Source organism: Platalea leucorodia (genome assembly GCF_965183815.1).
Source record: "Platalea leucorodia genome assembly, chromosome: 3".
NCBI lineage: Eukaryota > Metazoa > Chordata > Aves > Pelecaniformes > Threskiornithidae > Platalea > Platalea leucorodia.
This window is the reverse complement of record NC_138825.1, coordinates 12315976-12339760: the sequence shown is the minus strand read 5'-3', so window position 1 is coordinate 12339760 and position 23785 is coordinate 12315976. Positions and strand designations below refer to the sequence as shown.

At 36.8% G+C, this 23785-nt stretch overlaps 1 protein-coding gene across 4 annotated transcripts in view; it reads right to left on the bottom strand.

The window, feature by feature from the left end:
- GPCPD1 (glycerophosphocholine phosphodiesterase 1) overlaps positions 1–23785 on the bottom strand; it is a 45258-nt gene that overhangs the window by 9135 nt on the left and 12338 nt on the right. For 3 of the 4 annotated variants that reach the window (XM_082306982.1, XM_082306981.1, XM_082306983.1), the window contains exons 5-17: positions 18089–18164; positions 16250–16291; positions 14846–14969; positions 11917–12163; positions 10658–10820; positions 10436–10568; positions 10149–10203; positions 8068–8160; positions 5330–5407; positions 4168–4207; positions 3323–3384; positions 1861–1926; positions 722–858 (exon numbers count right to left, since the gene is read on the bottom strand). In XM_082306982.1, coding sequence (XP_082163108.1) covers positions 722–858; positions 1861–1926; positions 3323–3384; positions 4168–4207; positions 5330–5407; positions 8068–8160; positions 10149–10203; positions 10436–10568; positions 10658–10820; positions 11917–12163; positions 14846–14969; positions 16250–16291; positions 18089–18164 — 1316 coding nt within the window. Of the gene's footprint in view, positions 1–721; positions 859–1860; positions 1927–3322; positions 3385–4167; positions 4208–5329; positions 5408–8067; positions 8161–10148; positions 10204–10435; positions 10569–10657; positions 10821–11916; positions 12164–14845; positions 14970–16249; positions 16292–18088; positions 18165–20763; positions 20844–23785 lie in introns of those variants that run through there. The other variant, XM_082306984.1, reaches the window with a different exon arrangement.

Below are 23785 nucleotides of genomic sequence, written 5' to 3'. Positions count from 1 at the left end.
ACTCTTACGCACTTGTTCCTTGGCCCTTTTATCAGTACCTCGGTTTGGTTTTGTCCTGCCCTTCAGTGGTATTTCATCAGTGCAGTCTCTCATCAAGTGAGATTTCCATAAAGCCTTTCACTAACAGTGCTAAATCACTTCTTGTTAAAAAGTACTAGAGCATATTGTTAGTTCAAACGCATCCCAACTGTTTGTTCCCCAGTTCAACTCCTATGCTTTTTCTGTGCTCCAGTACCTTCAACGTGACACTCCATTAAAAGGAAAACAAACCACTTAACAAGAAACCAAGCACAGACAATTCAAAGCTATTTCATTTTCTGTCCTTTTTAAAAGGCAGATATAGCGGAAAAAATTCTAAAAAAACCTAATTTTGTTTGTAAATTAGACTTGCGTACCCCTTAAATATGAATGAAAAAGACTCGTGATATCAGAAGAAATCTTGACATTTTTTCTTGTGTCAAGAAAGACTGAAGCATTCAGGAAGGCACTCGACAAGAATATCTACTTTGACTTTGCTCCCCTATTTTATTTCTGGCACAGCCCAGATGGCAAAAGTAGTCTAATTTCTCATTTCAATCCCCAACTACTTTGGCACCCGAAATTTAGGTCTAATCAAAACGTGTGTTATTATGTTGGGTACTCTTATGTCCAAAGTAAATTTTACCAAAAGAAAAAAAAAAGGCAAAAAAGAAGAAAATACATTGTATATCTCTTAACTTACATTGTACAAATATCTGCATTAAAAGAAGAAAATACAATCCTTCTTCTGCCAGCATTCATCAAAACAGTTTTTAGGATAATATCTAGAAAGAGGTTCATATCAAAGTAAGTTGACAAGTTGCCATCCCACTGTCCATCCTATAAAAAGAAAGGACAAGTTTCAGCCATCTAAATTAATGCTTACTAAAATTATTTTAACGAGCAATGGTCTTTCATTCAACCTGAGCAAAATGAGAATTCAGTTTGCAGGTCTGAACACAGAAGTCACTCCTTCAGTCTACTGAATGCTAGTTACAGCTCTACATGACTGTCAGTCTGTGAGGTGCAGCTGAATTCCAACAGCAATAAGATTCACTGAAAAATTCACCATCCTCTGATCCAAGGAGAGAGTTTCTATGAAGCCTTTTCTAATTTTGAAAACACAAAAGGAATTCCATGAAAGATCACTAAAAACTATCACAGATATTTTGTACTGCTTTTTCTAAATATAAAAATGCAACAATAAGATTTGTAGAAATAAAGAAGATATCCTTCGTCTTTGAGAATACCAGGTATCAGTCTTTCTGCAGTTGACCGGTCTCTGAGAGCATTAGCATGTCTCCATGCATACGGACTTCCACCTACCACTCTACTTAGCTTCTTTCTCCCACTCCAGGCTTCCAGTCCTAGCCTTGACAACCATTTCCTTCTAGACTGAGCGCTAAGCAATCCAGCTGAGTCCACCATACTGCTGACAAGAAGGAAACAGTTGGCTGTATTACTGCATCATGTTGTAGCTGCTCCTACACCAGGCCAGGAGAGTCTGATTTTCTTGTCACTTTTCCCATGTATAGGCATGCCTGACCTGTTGTGATCCATTGACTTTAAAAAGGGTCTTCTACTAAAAGCAGTCTGAGCTGCACTATGAACTCAATCCTATAAATACTTCCTATTGTTTTAAGAGTAAGTTTGTTCATTTGCTAGAGCAGTGCTACTCTACTCCCAGTTTTAAAGACAGTGGGTTAAAATAAAACAACAGTCACATAAAAAAACCTCAAAATTATGCCTTTTTGTTTGTAGCTCAAATTTCCATGCCAAATTACAAGCTTTAGCTGCAGGAATGGCAAAGTATCAAAGCAAGTCACGTGTACATTTACTTACCCTTTGTTGGCAGATCCATTTTATTTCTATGTTGAACCCAACATCTTCAGAAACAGACTCCAGGACCTGAAAAAAAATTTCATTATGAAGAGACCCCACGGCAAAGGACGGCAACTAAGCACAATGAGGCCAATTACTGGGACGCTACATTGGAATTTAACACCAACAGGGTCTAACAGTAGAATAAAAACCCCTAAGTTTTTAACATTTAACACAATATACATATGCACCTTTTCCTCCTTCAGTTTAAAGTTAGGAAATACATAAAAATGGATAAAATCTTAAGGACAAAATTTTGACAAGGAACAAATGCAAGTCAATTCACCTTAACATGTGTGAGAAATGCCCCATTTATACTCCTTCAAGTGTTTTCTACTTCTCCAGGAAGTTTTTTTGAATGCAAAAAGTATCTTAAGTAACACACAGTCCTAAGTACAAAATCCATAAGCTTGCCATTATGATGATGAGAACAAGAGTATGTGAAATTCTTCTAAGGAATTAATTGTAAGGTGACTTCAAATCATAAGGTTAAACTAACAGCTAATGAAATTAAGGAAACGTTGGCAGGTGATTCTTTAACCCTATAAAGATGACAGGTACAGAAGAGAGTAACATACCCTTTCTTATAGGAAGAAAATTCAATTTGGGGAATCAAAACAGGTAGAGGAATTGAATCTCAGTAGTTTAGTCTATTACACAGAGTTCTTTATTTTCTGTAGTTACGCAGTAATCTGATTAGACAGTAAAAAAATGCAGTGGGGCATAAGACCTGTATAACTGACTGACATTTCATACATGCTCTGATATAAGCCTATAAATAACTGGATACTAATCATCTCCATAATCCAAATAAAAAGCAGTATTATTGTATAAAACAAGTCCCTAAAAGGCATGTTAATAAGCAGTTCAGACATTAGGAAAAACAGTAACCAGGGGAAAAAAAGTTCTAGAAAAAAACACTGTAAATGGTATCAGACTGTTTTTGGCCAGTTGTTTCTGTGAAAAATAAGCCAACACAAAGCCCAGAGTTAGCAAATAGTCAGGAACAGGAACATACTAGAAATTCACTCATAATTTCTCTGTGTCTGGCTCTGCTGCATGGCCAAAAGTATGTGATGAACCGCCAAAGGCCATTTTTTTTTTTTCCAAAATTAGCAAACAATTGTTGATGCTTTAAAACACAATGCCCAGATGTTAACCAGCTGTAAAACTGAGCATATCCCAAGCTCTACAACTTGGGTTCATTAATTAAGAAGCTTGAAAGATATGCAAACTGTTACTTTTAAGTGCTGAAAAGACTCCAGTGGCCAACAATAAAGCCTATGTTCTCAGTTCCAGCATTGGTATCTGAGGCCTAAAACCAAAAATTAATATCCCCTGCTATGTGTGGAAAGCTGAAAGAAAAATGCATGTTTTCATGTTCCACAATCATCATCTCTGTTGCTCTATATTCACTGCTTACTCTCTGCAGAGAAGGAAATGGCTGGGTCTCAAAAGCAGAGTTTTCTTCATCTTTAAAAGATGCTGAAAAGAAATACAAAATATTAAATCAAAACAAATAGCACTGCTAATCCCAGCAAGAAAAGACTGGCTCAAAATCATAGGGGTACTCATATGAGTAAAGAATAGAATCAGGTCTATCTTTTGATTACCTAAGCCTTCCCTCTATCACTGACATACTCCAACGATGGTGTTGGCAATTCCTGTTTTGCCAGTGGGAAGCTTTTTTGACCCCCCCATTAAAAGCCTTGCCAGAATACTTATCAGAAGCAGCTTCTCCCATCCCTCACCATTTCAGTTACTGAATCACATCCAGTAGAAGCAGCCTTGCTTCTTATTTTATCTTTTCCCAGACAGGTAGGATGTGTGAGGTACTTTGCCTGATTTTGCTGTCCCTATAAAGCGGATGAATTAAGGCCAAAAATTTACAGCACCAATAAGACACCCTAAAGCAGTTACCAAAGTTCCTGTTAGCAATGCCGAAGAGCTGCCAAAAAGGTACAGTTAGAGAAGTGTAAGATGGAAACATTAGTAGTAATTTTGTTAAGAATATTCATAAATATATATTTAGCTATGCATTCATCTTCTACCCTCCTGTCCCATCTTCGCAAGGGAGTAACTCCTGTCCAGGTGTTTACTCCCCAGCAAAGAACCCTACAGCATGCACAAAATTAAAGTAACTACGTAAGCATTTAGAACTGTTCAGGAAGAAGCCAAATGTGATTAGAACAAGTGGCTGCAATCATAGGACATATATCATTACATGGGAATAAATAAATCTGAAGACTCTTGCAAACTAGTACATACCATTGTGATCTTTTACTTTCAAGGCAGTCACATGAGCCAGCTAAAGAGCACAAGAAGAGTAAAATTAACAAATACTCCACCCATAGAGATGTTAGTACATGTAAAATAGAATTAATTTCCCTTATAAATTGTTTATAAGCTTAAAGGTTTACAGGTTTAGTAATTTGTAAAAGATTAAAGGAACTACTAGTACCCATCACAATTTTCTTTCAAACTTGAAAACAAACATTCCAAGGAAAGCTCAAAAACAAACTGAAAATATTCGTACTGAAAATTCAGAAAACACGTTCAAGGGTAGAAACACACGTAATATAACATTAGAATGTGAAGAAGTCTGAACATTAAACCCTCCTCTGTCAGATGTTAGACTCCGTGTTTCCAATCAAATGCAGACAAGAGGGCCAACAGCGATTTTATAATGTAGTCACATACTGAGATAGAATTAGGCCAGGCATAGGGCCAACTCTATCACTCTATTCAAATTCTCTCTCCACAAAAAGGAGGAGACCACATAATTTTAAGTAAAAAGAAACATGTAGTTCTTGGATGAACCAAGTGCTTCCTTGACTGAGGACAGGTATCTCAGCCAGGTCTTCAGTGGCCCCCTTTTATGTAGGCATGGCACTTCTGTTCAGAAGATACAGTGATACCCAAATAAATAAAATAATGATTTAGTTCTAGCCAGTTTGTCTAATCCATACCAATGAATCATGGACCCTTCTACACCTCCACATGCACCTCCAAAGAGGAGTTCAACATAATCTGGATCTCTCTTGTTAACACAGAAACATTTGAAAATCAGATAGACTTTGTGCCAGATATCTTTCTTCAAAGACTCCAAAGCATTGTCTTTCGGTGAACCCTACCAGCACTTTCAGTCTTTCTTATTTTTTTAAAAATTATCAACATTAGCATAATGATATGGATCTACACAAGTTGTCAGACCACCTCTCTAGAACATAAGTAATGAAATTTATTCAAGTTTTAATGATGGTGCAAAAGTACTATTCTTGGAATTAGCTACTTGTTCTACTTGTACAATTTTTAAAACCTGTACTCTCCCAAACTATCTATAGTTACTCCAAAAAAAAAAAAAAATCTAAGCTTCATACACAATTTGAAATTCTACACATAGCGTATCATACTAGCCAAAGAACAATACCTTCAATAACTGCAGCTGATCAAATGTGAGTTCTTTGACTGCAATCTCAAACAGTTCCAAAGGCTCTGTATCCAGTTTCTTTGAAGAGAAATAATACCTAATTAAGCACCACTGAAAACTACAAGAAAGCCTACATGCTCTTAATACAGTAACATTAAAGGCAACTAATTATTTCTCTTTTATTGATAAAGATACAAGTGATATCTTATAATACGAGTAAGATGATCAGTTTTCAGGAGACAACACAGGCACTCAGAAGCATGAAACGGTGTCAATTTGAAAAAATAGCATTTAGTCTTTCATGGAAGTCAGAGGCTTCAATGCTCTTTCTTCAGAAAAGGTTAGCACATTTATTCTGTAAAAGACTTGATCGGTTGATGTATTCGGGAAAAAACTCTGCAAGTAAAGAAATGTATTTAAAAATACTCTAATTCAGTTCAGTTTATTATTTTCTATCCAATGTCTCAGAAACTAATAAAAAAGACAAGTGTCCTGGTAAACTGAGATACACACATCCCATCCCCAAAATAAAGGTCTGGTGTTAGAAAAATTCTGTCAATCCACTTTTCAATTCCCCTCTTCACTATCAAGAAATTTTTACTCAACAAGACAATAGTGATTCAACATACACTGAATACGCATTTCCCTTAGTCAAAGTTCTATTTCCACAACTGTTCAAAACCAAACTTGTTATAAATTGCAGTATCACAACAGGTGTGAGAGTTTGATGATCATAGAATCATAGAATGCTTTGGGATGGAAGGGACCTTTAAAGGTCATCTAGTCCATCCCCCCTGCCATTGGCAGGGACATGTTCAACTAGATCAGGTTGCGCAGGGCCCCATCCAACCTGACCTTGAATGTGTCCAAGGATGGGGCATCTATCACCTCTCTGGGCAACCTGTTCCAGTGTTTCACCACCCTCATTGTAAAAAATTTCTTCCTTATGTCTAGTCTAAATCTACCCTCTTTTAGTTTAAAACCATTACCCCTTGTCCTATTGCTATTGGCCCTGCTAAAAAGTCCGTCCCCATCTTTCTTATAAGTCCCCGTTAAGTACTGAAAGGCTGCAATAAGGTCTCCCCGCAGCCTTCTCTTCTCCAGGCTGAACAACCCCAGCTCTCTCAGCCTTTCCTCATAGCAGAGGTGTTCCAGCCCTCCGATCATTTTTGTGGCCCTCCTCTGGACCTGTTCCAACAGGTCCATGTCCTTCCTGTGCTGAGGACCCTAGAGCTGGACGCAGGACTCCAGGTGGGGTCTCACCAGGGGAGAGTAGAGGGGCAGAATCACCTCCCTCAACCTGCTGGCCACGCTTCTTTTGATGCGGCCCAGGATACAGTTGGCCTTCTGGGCTGCAAGAGCACATTGCCGGCTCATGTCCAGCTTTTCATCTATCAGTACCCCCAAGTCCTTCTCAGCAGGGCTGCTCTCAACCCCTTCATCCCCCAGCCTGTACTGATACCAGGATGACACAGACTTAGTGCCAAGAAGAGAGAATGAACTTATCTTGCAGTCTTCCCTCCCGTGCTATCTTTGTTTTCACTGCCAGAACCGGAAAGGAAGAAAACTAGAACAGAACAAAGTCCAACTTCTTTGCACTGCTGCTGAATGCAAGTATTCTGGCCTCAGTGGAGAACATGCAACAGACTAGATGGAAAAGCACCTCGGTGGTTTTTTTGTGTCACTGGTCCTTATGCCTGTGGTTCCCTTATTATTAAGCAGTGTAATGTCACTTTACTCCATGAAAACATTCAATTGTTAGCTTCATAAAACTTGGGTATTTAAGAGGTATTGTGATAGTCTGTTCAGAGCACCTTTTAAGGAATGCTTATCTATACAAGTAACAGTACTGTTCACTGCTTCTTATAGTACAATACTGTTGACACAAAAACAGCAGAAAAGAGTTTTTGGTTAAAAGAAGATGGAACAACTGCAACCTCATGAGGTGAGCAAGCAAAGGAACAGGACACTTGCTTTCAAGAGCCATTTTCCTGCTCCTAGAACCTCTGTCTTAACTCCTTTCCTTCTGTTCCACCAAGCAATCCAAAAGCAGGTCTTCAGCCTCACTTACTGTCCCAACGAGACATGAAGTATATTGATTATCTCACAGTTAAAGGACAGAGCAAAATGCAGAACTAAAAAAGGGTTAAAGAAAGAAAAACTAATGGAAGCCAAGCCATTTCTGGCTAATCAAACTCCCTAAATGAAGGAAATCTTTGTTTCTTCCACTTTTCTGCTTTCTATCTACTGGCCACTACTGAGATACCAAGGTAGATGTTTGTTTAACCTGAAGAGCATTTAGGAGTACGTAACTGCTTAAGAGAAGTATGCATTAAGTATTAGCAGGAGTGAGAAGTCATGCTGAGAATCACACTAAGTCTCCCTCAAAAAAGAAACAACCAGAAGTTCTTACTCTGACAGTCTAAAACAGTCCCAGAGGTGCTACTGAATATAGTGGAGTTGTCTGCATTTGGCTTCCAAACCAGAAATTAAAAGAAGCTAAAAAAATAACTACAATGTAGGCTTGAAGAGTCTCAAACCATGCATCTGAAATGCTGTTGCTACGACATCAAAAGGAAAAATTCAACTTCCCTGCTCTACTTTATGCACACAGTAACACTGCATATTTATTGCCATTCCATCCCTTGATTCCCCAGAATTATTTCTAGGAGAGCTTGGCATTTTGGTTTCTGGAATGGTCACATTTAAAGATAGAATACAGATACCATCTTCTTTACCTTTTTCATGGCCATGCAACATGTGAGATCGTGGTATACAATAGGCACATGGTCTTTAGAAAGATGTACATCGAATTCCACATATGCTGCTCCCTGCAGAAAATTGAAAAACACACTAAAAACAAAACCCCATTAACTATTTATGCACAAGGACTCCAGAACTGCATACAAGTTGCCAAGTATTCACAGGTCCTGGACATTAACCAGAAGTTGAATGCAACTGGCTGTTACCAGTTTAATCATACTCAACAATGGATTAGAAATAAAAAAAATAAAAAAAAAAAAAGATATGGCAAAGTATTTTAATTACCATAATGCAGCTCTGATACATATAACTTACTAGAGGGTTTACAAGATTAAGCAACATTCAAGTATTGTAAACTTGATTTCAGAGAAAGGCTAAGATGATGTTTTTAAACACAGATAACTTTGTGGTGCCCTTCCTCCCTCCTCCCTACCATCCCACCAAGAGACAAGTGATTGCTACAAATTGGCAAAGCTTTAGGGAGATATTCCATATACTGAGGAGCTTCTGGAGTGACTAGTGAATAACACAGTAGTAGTGTGTTATAACATGCACAGGAGCAGAAATAGCTACATCCAGTATTCTCCTATTCTTTTCAACTGTATGTTATTTTCTGTTAAGCTTAAAAAGAAAGAAAGATCAAACAAGACCTCTAAGTGCAATCTTTTTAAAAAGAGGGAGGGCCAGAAAGAAAGATTGAAAACACACAGAAACTTTTTTTTTTTCCCCCCTTATTTTCACATCTGTAAATCATTTCTTTGAAAGGCCTCCAAGAATAACATTCATCAAATTATCATCCTGACTTGCATACTCTTTTTCAATCAGTACAGAAAGAAAATAGGACAGGCTTTTTTCAGCCCTTTTCTCAGCAGAAGTATTTTTAGAGTGGTGGCTTTCAGCCTTTTCAATCTGCAAATAGCTGAAAGTACTTTTCTGGTGATGCTGCTCATGACTTCACAGTAAATTTCTGCTTTAATGCATACTTCTTGTGGGCTTTTTAAAAGCTGTCTATAAATCTGCAGCATCCACCCAGAAATTAAGAACTACTGTTCAAAAGGATCATTTAGCAGCTGCAGTTTTCTTTCGCTCTGCAGTCAGTGCATGTTCCAGACACTGTGTTCAAATTATACTCTGACTCCCAAATGACAGAAAGCTTTCAGCTATGACTCTTGGGGAGTACAGTACTCCAGAATCAGTAGCCAATAAGCATAATACTCCAGATTCTGCTCCCATCCCTTTAACAACTTCAAAAGATGTTTCTTAAGAATCTACATTAGTGAAGAAGTACCAGAAAAGGCTTAGGAACCCTACAAGTTAAGCAGCAGGTGATCTCAGAGCAGCATCTTTATGTAACTGTAACCACAGCTCTTCACCGTCAAAAAAGGAACTAGAGAAGGAACCTCTGAATATGCCTCTAACTCCAGCTACTCTGCTGCAGTGTCTCACTAGGTTGTCTAGATCAATCTTATCACAGATCACTTCAGTGACTGAGATTATTGGAAGGAATAAAAGCGACCACCTCAATCACAGAATTTAAGCACCTGAAGCTAGTATCTCCCAAATTGAAAGGCTCATCTTAGGATTCAAAGTCTTCATTGTAGCAAGCACTGAAACTAAGGACTGTTTTATTCTACCTGCTCAGCTCCCAAGTCTGACTTTTGGACACCAATTTTAGGTACTCAGCAGTTCCCGAGTGAGACCTTTGCCATGTAAGAGTATGCTGACAGACTCTAGCAGCGCCAAAATTCCACTCGTTTGTTCAAAATTATTCCAACCCTATGTCTCTGCAGGGTTGAGATTAAAACTTTCCCTGTATTAGAACACCACCAGCACACATTAGATGGAAGCTGGGGGCTTTTTTTGAGGAACTTGAGAATAAGAGTCTCATCTAGCTATTACTTTCTTCCCTATCTTGTGAGGAACTTCCATAGTGATTTGATATAATTTTCTATCAGTGCAATTACCATTCATTGTATTCTGTCAGGGAAATTAAGCATACAAGCCAAGCAAGTTTTAACTATACGGGTACTATGTGCATGCAAACGTGCATACATACGTGACTAGCAGCGTTCCTCAGAGAGGCAATAGTGTTCTCTTGAACTTTAGCAAGCCTGAAATAACAGCAAAGAAAAAGGTTTTGTTAGATGCAGCATGGCACAGCAGTCCACTGAAACAGAGATACAGATCAAAACTCTTTGCTTTACAGAACATCCACACTTCATATTGAAGCGACTTAAATGAGTATGGGTTGTAGCTTTTTATTTTAAACTGTCTGCTTCCTCAGTTGATGTCAGTGAAACTAAACATAACCCCCCCCCCAGATTAAAATGCAAATGAACTTACTTAGCTGTTGTTGTAGAATTTCCTGCTCCCCTGTGTCCAACATCTAGAGTTGTTCTTGGTTTCCAATATTTTGCATATGAAGCCTTCATATCACAAGTGTATCCCTGGATTGGCTTAATAATTATGTAGTCCACTACAAGAAAAATAGTAAATGCTTCACATGTCAATAGATAATGGATGACTTCCAGTAAAGTTATCTACATCTGTTTGCATCAACTGTACCTCTAACTTTTCCAATTGTCTTCCTTGGATTTCTGCTCATAATAGCAAGTGTAAGAATTCCAGCACTCTTTCCAAGTTCGGCAATTGTGGATGACAGGAGGCAGGCAGAACCTACATGACCTGGGAGCACATCACCTTGTACTACTTTCTCACCTAAATCTTCCTAAAAACAAAACAAACAAAAAACAAAACCACCTACTGTTATATGTAGGTGAGAATGCTAAACAAACTCCTTTTTCTCATGGAAACCTTGCTCCTCAGGACGATATATACAGGCACTGATGTAACAGAAATTTCTGGTCTGTTACAGAAAAAAATTAATTTCAGGCTCAAAATTGTTTACTGTAACAGTGTGTAGCAAGTTATGATCAGCAATATGGAATTTTTGATGGAAATCTAGGAAATCATGTACATTTGTCTTTGAAAACTTACATTGATAAGCTTTTCAGATCAAAATTGCATGCATGGAACAGTATCTTCTAAAAAGCCCAAGTCATGTTTCAAACAAAATGAACTGGAATAATATATATGCTTAAAATAACATTATATTCATTTGCAGGGAAGGAAGAGGGCAGCTAGCACACAGAACATATATTTCTTGACCATCATCAGGTTCAGGAACTATGTAGTCACCTTAGAATTATGAACGTAAGTGATCTAAGGGTATTTTTAGACTGAAGAGAGAATGCTTAGAACTTTCTTCTGCATAAACAGTACGAAGAAACAGAAGTTGTTTTCTTTTATAAAAGGACTTTGAATATTAAGATCTTTCAGAAAAAAATAGATTGCAAAGTAACTGATGTAGTAGTGAGAATCAGGAAGCACCTGGTTTTAATTTGCACTAGTTAGTTCAGAGAAATCTCTTTGTTTATAACTTGAAAATCAAGATCAAATAATTTAACTAGTTCATATACACATTGTTCATATTAAAAAAGGATAAGCAAAATTGATCCCTGGTAAAGAATAAAAATCAAGCCAATCTAACTACATGCAGTACTGCACACCAAGATGAGTCTTATTTCTACTGACTTCTAAATAAGCAGAAACTGCAAAGCTTTCTGTGCCATACCGAGACGACTCACAAAACCTTTCTGCAAAATGGGGCAGTAGCCAATAGTCTCGTAGCTTGTTTACACAAGTCCAAAAGATCAAGAATATCAGGCAATAGCCCTATCCCAATAGTAAAATCTTCATGGTAATTGATTCCTTTAACTCCTGAAGGCAGACTGGAGTTGCTTCTTACTGATAAAGAGACATACCTCAAAAAAATCAAAGATTAATTCCAAGTTATCAGGCTCCATGGTTTGTATAGTGTATTCTATCCATCGGTCTGGCTGCAAAGCATAGCCACAGTCTGGCTGAGAGTGTCGACATTTATATTCGTTGTTACTTATTAAGGAGAACTCCACAGTGTTTGCCATTTTCTGAGGGACAGTAGGGGATGTTTTCTCTTGGCCCTCTTCATCATCCTCATCTTCCTCTAGGCCTTCTAGAGTCAATTTTACTCTACTCAACCAGAAATACAAAACAAATGGTTAAGTTACAGGAGTGTCTTTGGAAATATTGAAGAATTAGAAAGAAGCTTGAGCAGAAGCTCATACAGCACAACAATTCTTCTCAATACCACCATCGACAGGACAGCAGTGTACACAGTGGGCCCTCACAAAAGTCAAGAGTTTGCAACTGTTGTCTAAATCTTATTTTAGTCAGATTTAAGTGCCCAAGTCACTTCCAAAACTGGAACTTGCATAACTGTAAAAACTGTACTAATTGTCTGAGAAGCAGCACTCCACCAAACTAATGATTTGGGTTGCCAAATAGACAGCCTTTCTCCACAGACTGATATCCATAAGGCCAAAAGATTAATGGAAAGCACTGAAAATAGCAGTAATGGTCAAGATCAATACCTGAACATTGGTGGCTGCTAATAAGCACCTACACACAACTTTAAGTCTCTCTGAACACTGATGGGGCAGATAAATGTATTCTATTAGACATAAACAAGATAGTCTGAAGTAATTAGAAAGTCCCTTGAGAAATCCCAAATGATCATTTAAAAGTAAACTGAATGCATGTTCTGAAAAATCCTGGACTGGGAAGAACAAGCCTCTCTAAGACTCAGAATTCATTATTATACAGAGCAAACCTTCCATGCAGAATGAATTATGACAGTGATGGAAGCATATATGAGTAATCCAAAACCCTTTCTGAATCATGTGAGCAGCAGATGGAATAAAGAGTTATCATTTAGTTAGATGTCAATCCACTAGTGAAAATGTAGTCATATCTCAAAGCAACAATTACAGTCACAGAAGTCCTTTACACTAAGTTCACATTCTTAATACCCTCATAAAAAAAAAAGTCACAACGCAGATGCTCCACAAACTTGTAAAATGACACTGCCATAGCAAGTGACAGTCACAAAAACTACCTAACTTTTTAGGCAGAATGTGGAAAACAGCATCTAATAAATGCATCCAGCTTATCAAGTCTGGATTTCAACCATCTAATTTAGACAAGGATCAGGCTTCAGAAATTGTTCTCTCTCTACCTGCTATAACACACAAGGGAAAATTGCAAAGCTCTAGAGAACAGTACATAAGTATTAACTCTCACTGAAGAACGTTGTATTAAATGCTTTCCCTCATCAGAATAGTTGGAATGGTGAGTGGGGGAATAAAAATTTAAAAAAAAAAAAAAAAAAAAAAATCAAGTGTCAGACCATCAAAATAAGGCGCACAGCACAGAACTCACTCCCAGGTGAACTGAGTGATCTGTAAATCATTTTGATAGCGGTGTGCTGGAAGTTGCTCATTGTTACTAGCTCAAAATCTGATTTCTAGCAATTAAATACAAAACTTTTTTTTTTTTTTAAATGTTTTCCATTAAACAAAACAGGGAACCACAATCCTTTCCAAACAAAAAGATAGGTTGTATGCAAGATTAGGAGTGGGAGAAACAATGTTAGTCTGTCAAAGGATCTGAGCGTTCCTGCTTCCCTCTTTCCCATTGGTAAGAGCAACACATGGCTAACATACTACCTAAAAATTTTTGTTGTGAAAAAGCACTTTTACTGAGGATTGTTAGTAGTAGCAGTCATCATGCATTCAGAGATGTGTCAGGCTCTAGTTAAGGAGGAGAGGTTTTTATACTTCTCAACTCTTTTTTCCACAAAAAAAAGGCTGCGAAAGATGCAGAAAACAAGCCTATACCACACAGTACAACAATATGTCCTGGGATAAAGTTTGGCAACCACAGAGCTCCAAGGAAAGCTGTATGCAGGAAGGAGAGGGGCAGGGGTCAGGGAAGAGAGAGCAGGCTCCAGATCCCAGAAATTCAAGAGGGCAAAGAGATCAAACACTTGGGGCAACAGTGCAGTCCTCAAAACATGAGGACTAAGATATCCACTTCTGTCAGTCAACTGTATAGTTATAATAATACCTCTGCAGATAAAAACATCAAATTGATCTAAATAGCAACAGAAGTGATTAGAGAACACTATTATCTCCACCATTCATGTTGACAGAACACCAGTGGAGAATTAACTATATATTAGATGGAGAGGGCTGTTTACTTCAGTAAGGAGAAAAAGTAGTAAGCAACAAGAAACCTGGAAGCCTTCTCCCTTTCTTTTCCCCCAACTTCCACTTTCATTCTGCTCTTTTCAAGAAGTTAAGAAAAAAAGAACAAACAAGAAAACTCTCTAAAAGTAACAGCAGGGAACTACTTAAGAACACTGCAGTTCCAGCCAAGAAGCAGGGAACACCAAGGCAAGTATGGAATAAGTATTTGTGAAAGACACCTGTTACCTACTGCTTAACTTGTGCTATCACATCTGCTTTATACATATTTAATAGCTTAATAACTATCAGAGAGGCAAGAGTTGAAAAGTATTAAGTCAGCAGTGAAGCTAGAATAGTTTTGTTTGACTGTCTTCCTTTGTTGAAACAGAAGGAACTCTTTTGACACTACGTTAATAATAAAATGAGGTAACTGAAACACACCACTGACCTAATGTTATCACCATATTTTTGCGAAGTGCTTAAATATTTGGAAATTGGCCTGATAGTACACCCCTATTAGCAACCCAAAATTAATTTAAAGGCTTCATTAATCACGTAAAAAAGAATTACTAGTATTGACAACTAACATGAGATAAATTGCAAACTGAGATGAGCAGGCTCTTACCTAAACCTTGATGTTTTAAATTTCTTCTTAGATATCACTACAGGTGGTTTCTCAGAATAATGCAGACGTAATCTTATTTCTGTTTGACATGTCAGCCACCCAGCATCCACAGTTTCAATACCATCTATCAAAAATTAAACAAAAAGTACACAATACTCTTAATAACTTATTTTGGGGAGATCCAGACAGTTTAATATACAAAATATAAATACAGTTCCTTTGACACCATCTTCCAGGCAATCCTCCTTATTGCCAAGCATATTCAACAGTATTTCCAGTGCAATTGTTGAGTGCATCCTTTCACCTGTCTTTTCGGAACTACCCAAAATAGACAAGATACTGCAGTTGCTTGCTGGCTTTTAAGGGGATTAAATAGGAACAATGATCCTCACCAGCTTCGTGTGTAAACTGTCTGCAGGAAGAGCACTAAGTATTCCAGTGTTAATTTCATTTATGGTATCAAGGGCTAAGTTAAGTCTCCAAAGGCACACATAACATTCCCTTGTCTCTCAATACATGGAATAACACTGACAGAAACTCTGAAGATTCATAAGCAACTTGAGACTCCCTGTTTCTATTGAGATACAGGTGTCAAATTAGCTCATAATCAATGTCAGTAAAGCAGTGTAAGTCTGAAGGACAGGATATAGCAACAGATATGATGGGGAATCAAAGCATGGAGGAGAATCCTCAATCTCACCGCCAGGACAAGGAAAGCCTACAAGCAGGATGGCCAGAAAGCTCAAGCTGCCAGACCACGTGCTGAAGCAGACCCTGCAGTTTTGAAGAGTTCCTAGCAAATTGTATCATTTGATGAGGAGATGAAGAAAAATGAAAAAGCTTTAAGACATGATGTATGAGACATGACAAAGAGTTACCTTAGGCATCACAGGATTGAGCGTTAAGTGAGAGGTGGGTTAGAACTGCCGAAAGTGAGACATATGCATGCACAAGAATGTGAGGTTTGAGTTTATGAGAGGTTTTGGCAGTTATGTGCCTAACTGAAGAGGCAGATTGTGTACATTTAGGATAAATTTTTTTTTAGGCATGAAGAGTTTTTTTCTAAGGCTAGGTTTTAAAGAGAAAGCTAACTGTCTATATTCTGCATTTCCAAAAATACATGCTCATGATCTAAAGTTTGCAAATTTCAACCTTAACACCAGCACACTGACAATATTTCAACTCTTCCTAGCAGTCTTTTATTAACATTAGAAGGGATTACAGCCTGAGTGTGAATTTACCAACACTGAATACAAAAATAACCATATAAGCAGAGAAAACAATCACTTACAGGAAATTCCTGTCAAAACTAACTTAGTATTTCAAATATTTTTCAACTACAACACTTAATCTTGTTAAAATTAAATACGTGGAAAAGAGCAAAGGTCAATACATCTCACTTACTACGGATTCCAAAGTATCCATCGTCAATAGTTATTTCATTTTCTAGAATTAAAAGGAGGGGAAAAGAATGAAAGAAACTAATTAGTATTCACATTATAAAGAATCATTGCCAAGTTAAATTAATTCTAATTTTTCACTTCACTTCTAAAAAGTATATCTAATAAAAAGTAGGAAAACTGAAACAGACAAAGAATAAGCATGTTTGTTGCAACCTTCTATAAAGCTGTTTCCCAATTTATGCTTTTTCTTAGTTTCTGCAAGAAAAACGAATCAACACACAAAATGCCATAAGATGTTTTACCTGAAGTAATCTGAACTGAGAAAAGCAAGAAGGTTGCATAATTTCCTAGTTTGCTGCAGTATTTTGCTGATAATATCTACATCCTACTAGAATCTAAGATGCTTTTCTTGTTAGTGTCAAAGACATGAAAGTTTCTTGCAAACATATAAGAAAATTGCCCTCCTGCACATTTACAGTTCGAGCTTCTAAATCAAGTTAGTCACAATTAAAATGCTTATTCTGCCCATGTGACAGAAACCAACCTAGGATGAAATATTCAGAACACTCATTTCTCACTTACTTTTATCCTTATCCTCTCCAAAATTTTAATAACTGAAATCTTAAGGCACTAAGTAAATTCACCAGCATTAACAGAATTACAGTAGTCTAAACAAACTATGTTTCTCAAAACATAAATCTTAAAATTTTGCCTCTACAGTCATTAATCCAATTTTTTTCTAAGAATAATCATGGGCCTGCCCTCAATTTTTAATAACCACAGGCAACAATTTCGGATCATAATGATGAAGTGCTAAAATCCTGGTTTTGCTGCATTTTCTTAAAGACTGCTTATGAAGCATTGAGTACTACTTGGGGGGGGGGGGAATTCTAACTGTTGGAATTAAGTTATCCAAATTTAGAGATAAAGTCTAGACCCTAACAGAGGGTAGGCTGCTTCCCTAATCAGTTACTGACAAATACAGAAACATAATCTTGTTACAGGAATAGAAACACTTAACTAACTCAATTAAAATTTAAAAAAAAAAAAAAAAAAAAAAAAGCAGGCGGGAACATGATCATGGTACTGTTCGTGATTAACAGTTTCTTTAATACCAGCTTCTTTCTAAAAAACATATTTTTTCAATGCATCAGAAGGTATTTAATAGATGTAAACTCCTAAGTGTGGAGGAAATAACATTTTTCATATCCTAGGAAAGACAGCGCATAAAACATGCCATCCCATAGCAGCATAAGAGATCTAAATTACAAGCTACATTCAAAGGATATTTCAGTCACTCTTAAAAAACAAACTTTTCCCCTGTTCAGAAAAGCATTAGGAACTTGTATGCAAGCCTGCATGTCACCTTTTCTTCCAGCAAGCCCATTCATGTTTGTTTACAATAATCCATTTACTTAAGCCTAATGAAGAATTTTTGCTTTAAAATTTTAGTAATGAAATACTAGTTAAATAAAACCAGCAGTGACTTCACACACTCCCCCCTCCCCACATTTTCTCTGAAAAAATAATATGGATCCTTAGTCTCAAAGAATTAAACTTACGGAAAATTATTACAATTCCAAATTAATAAAAAAACCAACCCACATATTCTTAAGGATGGCAGCAAACAATTTCACATCCACTCCATTTTTAAGCCACTTATTTATATATATATATTTTGAGAGTAAGGCCCATGTTGTGCAAAGAAAAAGTTTATACCTCCAACACATTAATAAATTTAAGTATTGTAAAACTATAGTTATCAATCCCTCTAAACCAATGTGCAGCATATTAGCAATCTTATGCATATGCCTCAAACAGATGCAGTTGATGCCCATACCTAAAGGGGTAATTGATCGTGGTTGTAGATGAGTCTCCCACATGTGAACTATGACTTCGCAGGGACCATCGATAGTCTGTAATTTAAAAGTTAAATGTCTGCAATAATTTCTTTTGTTATATCTGATTTTCTACCCATGAAGCTGTTTGGGATGGTTGTGAACTAAACTTACAGTTTAGTAAAGAAAAAGAAGAAGAAACAGAGGGGGACACAGAGAGAGAATGAAAGAGAAAGAAAGAAAACAGATCAGCCTTGTTTCTTACCCCTGCAACTGCTGATGACGCTATCATCTGATGCATTCAGTATACATATGACAATACTTGTGACAAAGTCTGACAGGGTGGAGAAGTTACATGGAATTATTAAATCTTTACTGCTTACAGCTACTCCTCTGGACTACTTTAGTCTCCTTCTGATACAAAAAAACCAAAGTGTCTCTGAACTCATTCAGTGTGCTTCCTTTTTTCTTAAGGTACTACAGCAACAATTTATGAAAAAACATAACCCACATCTCTAATTCCAAACAGCACTCAGCATCTACTCATGCAGTTAACAGTTGCAGGGGTGGGTTCTCCCTCAAAATTTTCTTGAATAATTCAAAGTCTATAAAACAGTTACTTTAGTTGTGGTACAGAAGAGCAAATTATTTACCATCTAATTAAAACATAAAGACATGGAATTTTGCTGCTGCAGAAGGAAAAAGACTGATACAATCAAATAGGCCAGCAGTGAAGCCCCTGCAGTTTATTTCATTTGGAGCAGTATAAATCAGATTCTTTCACCAAAAAAAAAAAGTTATTGTCCCTCAAAAGACTACATTTGTTGAGAAACATAGCCAAGACTCAGATAGATAATCAGAACAGTAACTCAGTCTCTTCTTTCAGAACAATTTAAGTTTGAAATAGCTTTCCAGGTTGAAGCTTTTAGGTAACCACCAGCTAATAACATAAAGAACATGCCCGATTCCCAGCTCAGTCACCCTAGGAAGTTTCCCTTGACATTGCGTGGTCGTTACTATCAGTCATAAGGACCACTGTCAAATAGCTGCAGAGTTTTGTCATTTTGGTGTTTTGGTCCTACGTAACTCCTATTTCCAAAAAGACTTGCTACTATTGCCAGAGTCACATCAGCTTCAACACCAACTTGTCCCAGTACTTCAGGTTCTTGTTTAAATAGATTTCAGATCAGCAAGGACATCCAGGCAAGCTTCATACTCAGCAGTATAATTACACAGTACCATAAATGCTTTGCTATCTTACAGCTCACTGAATAAATTCTTTAGCAGCAGACAGGATTTCATGACATATATCAAACGTGTTTAATCTACTATGCTTTTGGATGAATTAACAGCAAATGCCAAATATTTTAAAAGCGCTCAATAAGATAGGTTTGCTCTGAGAGTCTCAGCTAAAAGCAATTCGATTTTTCTAACAAATTCAGAGGTATCTACACTTAAGGGTCATGTCAGAATAAAATACATATGCTTAAAGTTCTGCTTTAAAGATAGAATGCATGTAAATATAAATAAGATGATACTATTGTTTTCAGTTTATTCCCGTTATAGGGCAGTTTTAATTCCCATCTTCTCACTGCCGCCACAATGATCATTCTTATGGACTTCTAGAAGAGTAAACAATGAGAAGTTTCTTCCTCCTTCTTTCACAGCAGATCCACACTTGTATGTCACAATCTCAGTTTCCGAAACTGAGACCTGTGTTTGCCAGCAGGGAGGCTACCATTTCCTAACACCATGCAGGCCTGCAATCTCTCCAATACTGACTCCCATGAACATATACAGAACTTGTAGCTTGCGAACCTGGGGAATGCAAGTCTGTCCTAACATGGATTAAGCTGCTTTCTTCAAAAGGTAAGCAAATGTTTTTCCTTGTAGAAACTCCCAACATATTGTATTAAAATACCAATACCAGTCTACTTCTTACTCTACTGTAATTGTACATTTTAATTTTAGGTTCTAAAATTATGAATGAGAACTTCAGTAACATTATCCCAACAACAAGCAAAACACACTGGATACATTCAGCAAAATTTCATCCCCTGAAAGGAATACAGTGGGCTAATTATGCATTTAACCCCAGGAACCCTCAACAGTTTCCATACTAGTAAGAGCCAAGCAAAGCTACCTGGACAAAAAGGGCAATGGATTTGAGAACAGGCACAGACATGACTGAGAGCCCTCTCACAATCCCTGCTCAGACCATCTTTGTGTTTATAGGCATTTAAATAATGTTTTAATTACATGTAACAGAAGCCCTTGCTACAATGAGGTTAAAATACTGATGTAATTTCAGTGGCATATACTGACCACATTTGAACAACAGCCCAGTTCAGATCAGCCTGTAGCAGAAGTATATGATGTGTCATCAATATTCATAGTATGCTAAAGTTACCTAAAAAGTCAGCCTCTGCTAGGACAGTCTTAAAAGGGCACCTATCCAAATGTCACATCAAGCATCCCAGTGAGCAGTACACTGAGATTATAGTAAGTGGCTCAGTATGGCACAGATCCCTCTCTACTAACACAGAATTTTTTTTTTTTTTTAAAGCAAATACATAAAAATTATGTTGCTTGATTTATATTTAGCTAAATATCAGAGGCAATTTTAAAGCTCTTAAAGGACATTCAAAAACTTTCTAAAAAGATCAAGTCCTCTTACATTGTCAGAAGCTGGGGGGTCACCCAGTAGTCATTAGACACTTTTGAAATGAAGGGTAAAATGCCTATTAAGCATAATGTTCCAGAGGTTCAAAGGAGTCTGATGCACACTCTGCATGAAGCGCCTGGATGCTCAGTACGATTAAAATGAAAGCATTTCTGTGGATGGTTAAATGATTATTTAGGAAGCCAGTTCCAAAATCCCTGAGGCAAGGCAACACAACAGAGTAGGCATTAGGAAAAAAAATATAATCTTAAAAACACCACACATTTATCCAACCGCACTTTACTACTTAAAACTATGTTTCAAGAATATTAATCCACTTCAAGAACATGAAACAGCTAAATTAGACTTAACTGCTGATGCTGGATTTCTGACAAAAATCTCTCTGGATTTCTGTACCACTTAAGAGACAATAATTATACACAAAACCAAACAATCAACCAAAGCCATTCAGCCATCGTAACTAACTTTGCAATGCAACAGCACATAAGTCACCTGCCAGGAAGTCCTCGGCTAAATAGAGGTTTTATAGCTCTAGTATTTCCGATAGTTTAACACACAATCTACTATCTCAACGCAGTCATGGCAAAGGTGTTCCTTCGTTATTATCAGGTTAACCATTAGTAGTCTAGCAAAAGCTTTCCTAAGACATTCCAATATTAAAGAAATTAAGTCTAGACTTAAGTTTCACCTTTATTACTATATTCCAGGCACTAAATGGATTTGAAATTTACTTTTCTAAAATGTAAATAAGTAAGTCTCATTTGAGACCTCTAATTAAGCAATAGTCTCACAAGTGTGAAAAATGTTCACCAATCCAGTTTTAAAAGTCCTGCTACATGCATGGATAGCTGAGTTATTTCACACTTTACTTGAAAGAAATAACCCCAAACTTGCATGTTTATTTTCTGTTGGAAAAACAAATAAAGAACATAGCTTAACAGAATAAGGTGTGTATTTTAGTAAGGTTTAGTAAGGTTTTCAAATATGCCTCATGCAAACAATATATATCAAAGCATTCTCCTAAAACATACGATATACACAAGACTTAAATTCCAGACAAAGAGGGTTTTGGTTCTCCCCCTCCCCCTGAACAAACAGAAGGTACATGTAGAATAAAACATGGAAAAATCCTCACAGTAAGGTAACTGGTACTGGCCTATGTTTAACAAAACAAAACAAAAAAAACCAACAAACAACAAACCTCGAACAAAATAGTTTAAATTACTGTCTTATGTCATCAAGTGTATGTATTTTCTTTTAAAATGCTTAACATGGCTCTTATGTTATCATTAAAATGTTTACAACATAGTGAAAGCACTTGATATGCAGGAGCCAAGACCTGCACCAATTTTATAGTAAAATGTTCATGGTACATACATCCATTTATTTGTATTCCTACAAATATTCTATGAATTTTAATATATTATGTATAAAAAAAATACACTTTATTTACATAACCACAATCTGTTAATACCAAAATGCTTCAGTGCAAACAAACCAAACTTCCCATGACATTGTACTATCCTTCAAGCAATATAATTTAACTGACATCAAATTATGACTTTCTTTTTTTAAAGGGAGGTGAAATACTTCCGTTTTTTTCCAAAATGCAAATTATTATGGATTCTCGTCTGTAGCAATATTTTGGATAATATGAGAACTATAATTTCTCTGTGTAAACATGGATCACCCCCAGGTTTGCCACCACGTCCATCTCGAGCATCTTCAAAGATGCAGCTGATATAGAAAGGAAGGGAACAGTAACTTCAGCTGGATCTGTATCCAGCGTGATTTACTCAATTATGTGGTGTCAGATGCATATATTCAGACTTAAACACATATTTAAGACTAAACATGTATTTAAGTTATCCTACTACAGGCCATGACACACAAAATTGGACTGAAAGAAAAAGCTAACAGTGGCTGAAGGATCATATATTGCAAGCCTATCAAATTTATGAGATTAATCACATGCAATGCCTAATGAAAAAAAATTACTGAAAAATATTCAGAATAATTTAACTCAGAAGTATCTTTTCCTTATCAGAGTTGTTAATGCTAAAGTCCTCCATATACTGTCTCATTTGCACTATACCATGCATTATACTCCTGTTAGAATGAAAGGATTCTGCTTTTTCATTGTTCTTCATAAAATTTACAAAAAGAGGGTAAAACATTGTAGCTGGAATTCTTTTCTTCAAAAGACTGTATGTTATGAGAAATAAAGTCCTGTGCGCTTAACAGGTACAGGCTAGACACTGCTAAGTGGATAACCGTGTACCCTGGCAATTCACATACTTCGTTTTGTAGGGTGGTTTTCTTTTTTCCTCCTTTTTATATACAGTAGCTCTTTATGCTGGTATTCCATAAAATTTATACTTACCTTGGCAGACTCTGCATCACACGGTACATAAAGCGTGCACGATACAGAGCACCTACTTAAAGAAACACACTCACCAATACATATTGTAAACTTTTTCAAATAATAAAACGGAAATTGTGTTGTCTGTGAGCACATTTTCTGCCAATCTGTTCTCACTAAGCGTGCTTCTTCTAGTGTGCTATCACTTACATTTTAAACTTAAGGGCATTTGCGAAAAATGTAAGAACCCCATCAGAGCTGATAGGCTGTAAGAACTGATCTACTTCTGGCCTCAGTTTGACCACAGAAAAATAAATCTATTATTGTCCTTCCCTTCTTTTGCCTCAGAATAACAATTTAAACATCAGTTTCAGATTAGACTATTTCACATACTGTAATGAAAAAACAGAATGCACTCTTGTGTTTAATTTAAAAGTAGTATCCTTCACTGAGATGATACCTGTCAAATATTTTTTCAGTGAAAGAAAGCCTAATCCAGCTGACAGAAACTTACACGCTCTTGACAGTAATTTAAAATATTTCGAAGATATAAACCAGATGATTCTATAACTCCTTTGCATGTTTAGCTACAGCCTTCCTAATCCCAATTTCAGTGAAGAACTAAAGCCCAGGGTGAATAGCTACAGGATATTA